The sequence below is a fragment of the Gastrolobium bilobum genome, unplaced genomic scaffold, assembly GCF_033153095.1.
Source record: "Gastrolobium bilobum isolate Gb01-03AN ecotype WA unplaced genomic scaffold, APGP_CSIRO_Gbil_v1 utg25398, whole genome shotgun sequence".
Lineage (NCBI taxonomy): Eukaryota > Viridiplantae > Streptophyta > Magnoliopsida > Fabales > Fabaceae > Gastrolobium > Gastrolobium bilobum.
In genome coordinates, this window is record NW_026897820.1 from 136,518 (window position 1) to 140,323 (window position 3,806).

At 39.4% G+C, this 3,806-nt stretch overlaps 1 protein-coding gene across 1 annotated transcript; it reads left to right on the plus strand.

The window, feature by feature from the left end:
• The first annotated feature begins 427 nt into the window (after window positions 1–427).
• LOC133310635 (BTB/POZ domain and ankyrin repeat-containing protein NOOT1-like) lies at window positions 428–3,422 on the plus strand. The gene is made up of 2 exons (XM_061511598.1): window positions 428–1,154; window positions 2,318–3,422. The coding sequence occupies exons 1-2, from the start codon at window positions 687–689 to the stop codon at window positions 3,287–3,289; spliced, it is 1,440 nt and encodes a 479-aa protein (XP_061367582.1). The 5' UTR covers window positions 428–686; the 3' UTR covers window positions 3,290–3,422.
• The last annotated feature ends 384 nt before the right edge of the window (window positions 3,423–3,806 follow it).

A 3,806-nucleotide genomic window follows, 5' to 3' on the forward strand; every position in this document is an offset into this window, starting at 1 on the left:
ATTATTTTAAGTGAAACTATTGTATTTTGTGGATATACATGTTTACCTTTTCTCTTTTCCAAAAAAAAAAATTAGGAGGAGAAAAAGAGAGAAAATAATACAGATAAAAACTCACCAAAATATAATAATTTTATTTAAAATAATATAAAATTATATCTTTTGAGATAATAAATGATTTTTCCATTAAAATTTACAAAACCTAATTTAATGTCTTAATATATACTAACATTACATGAGAAGACTCGTACTTGTACGAGACCTGTAAGAAAAAAAGGAGAGAGGAAAAAAAAAAATAGTTTATTTAATATTTAAAACCTTTTTTAAACCCCCAGCCGCCCAGAATAGCCACCCAAATTGCAATCTTACTTTCTCACTCTCTTCTCTTTCTCTCTCTAAAAAATATCCATCAAAACACACACAACCATTCACCATTCACTCAGAGAGAATCCCATAAAAACAACAACAGTACCATCATCATCATCAAGAACAACACAAAACATCAAAAACAGATGAACCCAACCATCTTCCTTCTCTCACTATTTCATTTCTCCCACTAACAATCTCTCTCTCTCTCTCTCTCTTTTTCTCTCCCTCTCCCTCTCCACTCTCTCTCAGTTTATTGTCATAGCAATAAGTTGTAACCACCAACCCTAAAGTGTTGACGAGACAGCAACAGCAACAGCACCATGTCCATGGAAGAGTCTCTAAGATCTCTATCCCTGGATTACCTGAACCTACTCATCAACGGTCAAGCCTTCAGCGACGTCACTTTCAGCGTGGAGGGTAGGTTGGTCCACGCGCACAGGTGCATCCTGGCGGCCCGAAGCCTCTTCTTTAGGAAATTCTTCTGCGGGCCTGACCCGCCGCCATCAGGGCTCGACCCAGCTGGGCCTCGGGTCAACAACAACAACAACAACAACAACAGGTCAGGGGTTATACAAGTGAACTCGGTGGGCTATGAGGTGTTCTTGTTGATGCTGCAGTTTCTCTACAGTGGTCAAGTCTCTATTGTTCCTCAGAAGCACGAACCAAGGCCTAATTGTGGTGAACGAGGTTGCTGGCACACGCATTGCACCTCAGCCGTTGATCTTGCCCTTGATACCCTCGCTGCCGCTAGATATTTTGCTGTTGAACAGCTCGCATTGCTCACTCAGGTTTTGTTTCTTTTCCTTTCTTTTGTTTACCATCAAAATCACACTATCAGTATTCACCTCGCCCACTGTTTTTTTTTTTTCTCTTCTTCTTGTTTTTCCAGAGTCTCTCTATTATCTTCACTCTCTCTTTCTTCACTTTTCTGAGTGTTTGTGATTAGTGCGACCAGTCTTATGTTTTGTGGGTCTTGGGAATTTGGACAATTACTGCAAGGGGGTCTGGTTTTTGGGAAGTGGGAAGGGGTGTTTTTCTCCTCTATATTTTACTTTTCTTTTCTTTTTTTTAATTCAAAATTTAGAGTCTTTTTTTTTTTTCTTATGAAGTGGGGTGAGATTTTGGGTTCCAAATTTGTGTTTTAATCTATCTATCCCATCCAGAGTTATAAGACCAGTTTGTTCTATTCTATTCTATGATCTCGTGGCACTTCTGAACTTATGCTTTCCCTTGTCAGTTACTAAATGCTTCATTTTCATTTTTTTTTCTCTCTCTCTTATTAATTTTTGCTGTTGAAACACCTTCTCCTCTTCACTTGTTGCTTCAATTCTTAACCCCCAAAGACAGATAGAGATAAACAATATTACTCTTGTTACTTTCTAGCTGGTGTGTTTGTTGTTAATAGCTCTTCTTAATTCTTTTGGGATTTTTTATTATATTTTTTCACTCTGGGCATGAGGATATCGATTTCTTGTGGCTAAATTAAAAGCTATGCATTTATGTTAATGTTTGACGTCCTTGATTTCATGTGCCTTAAATTAGTGTAGAGGAAGTTTCTCGAATTGGCGTTCCTCCACCCACTATAATGCACATTCAGGAGTTTTCTAAATTTAGATCATAATATCCATCTTGTCTTCCACACAGTAAGCTCACGAAATCTTTCCTAAACCATTCACTTTCCTCATTTGTGTTTGGACTCCAAAAGATAACAAACTACCGCAAAAGAAAAGGTTCCTTTAATCCTCTTTTATTTGGCAAACATCCCATCAGATTTACTTTTATTTTTTTTTCTTTCTTTCTTTCTTTTTTTAACCAATTCTCAGACTTGCCTTACATGGAAGTGTCATTAAACGTTTCTCCAACTTTCCAATGCACAAATTCTCTTTCTCTTTCTCTCACTCACAATTTTACTTCTTTAGTTGCTTACTCTATTTGTGGGGTTCATTCACAGAAACAACTAGCGAGCATGGTAGAGAAAGCCTCAATTGAAGATGTAATGAAAGTGCTAGTAGCATCAAGAAAGCAAGACATGCAACAACTATGGACCACTTGTTCCCACCTTGTAGCCAAGTCTGGTCTACCCCCTGAGGTTCTAGCCAAGCACCTTCCCATTGACATTGTCGCTAAGATTGAAGAGCTTCGTCTCAAATCCTCATTCTCACGCCGTTCCTTAATGCCACACCACGCTCACCACCACCATCATCAACAACACCACCATCATCAACATCAACATCACCCTCACCACCATGTTGATCTCGGCGACCTCGAGGACCAGAAAATCCGGCGAATGAGGAGGGCCTTAGACTCATCCGATGTGGAACTAGTGAAGCTCATGGTAATGGGTGAAGGACTAAACCTCGATGAAGCATTAGCCTTACCCTATGCCGTTGAGAATTGCAGCAGAGAAGTTGTAAAAGCCTTGCTTGAACTCGGTGCAGCTGATGTTAACTACCCAGCCGGACCCGCCGGTAAAACGCCGCTACACATAGCGGCGGAAATGGTGTCGCCGGACATGGTGGCGGTGCTGCTCGACCACCATGCCGACCCGAATGTACGAACCATAGATGGTGTGACACCATTGGACATACTAAGAACCCTAACCTCTGATTTCCTCTTCAAAGGTGCTGTCCCTGGATTAACTCACATCGAACCAAACAAGCTTAGGTTGTGCTTGGAGCTTGTTCAATCTGCGGCACTCGTGCTTTCAAGAGAAGAAGGAAATGCAAACAACAACAACAACACTCCTTCTTCTACAACAACAGCTATATACCCTCCCATGAACGAAGACCATAATAACAGGTTGGTGTATCTCAACCTTGGTGCGACTCAAATGAGTTCTAGGTTGGACGGTGGTGATGATGATAGCAGCCACAGGGAAGCCATGAACCCAACAACCATGTTTCATCACTCTCATGACTTCTAATTCTAGCTAGCTGTAAGAGTAGCTACAAAGCTTGCTAGCTACCTCTAAAATTTCAATATAAATTACTGATCATATATATATATATTTTATAGTTATTTCAATTGCCATGGATGATGGAAAATGAAAAAAATTTAAGAGAAGAAGGAGATGGAGGAGAAGGAAGAGGGTTTGTTCTTGAAGGCTTCTTTGATCATGGGACATTATTGGATGATGAAGCATTAAAAACCATCTTCTTTTGTTAGTTGAAAATTGACTTGTATGTTCACTAAGTCATCACTGATTTTTGTTGGGTTTTTTTTTTTTTTGCTTTTTTTCTTCTTTTTCTAGGCCTTACAAATGGTCACCGTTTGAAGTGCGGTTTCATAGGAGATTGGGATAAGAGACAAGGAGAATCTAATCAGTTTCAATTTTATTTTATTTTTATTTTTAATATATTTTTGCTATGAAACGAAAGGGTGCATGGAGGAGACGCAGGTCAATCTTTTCAAATCCTCCTTCACCTGTCAACTCCTTATTT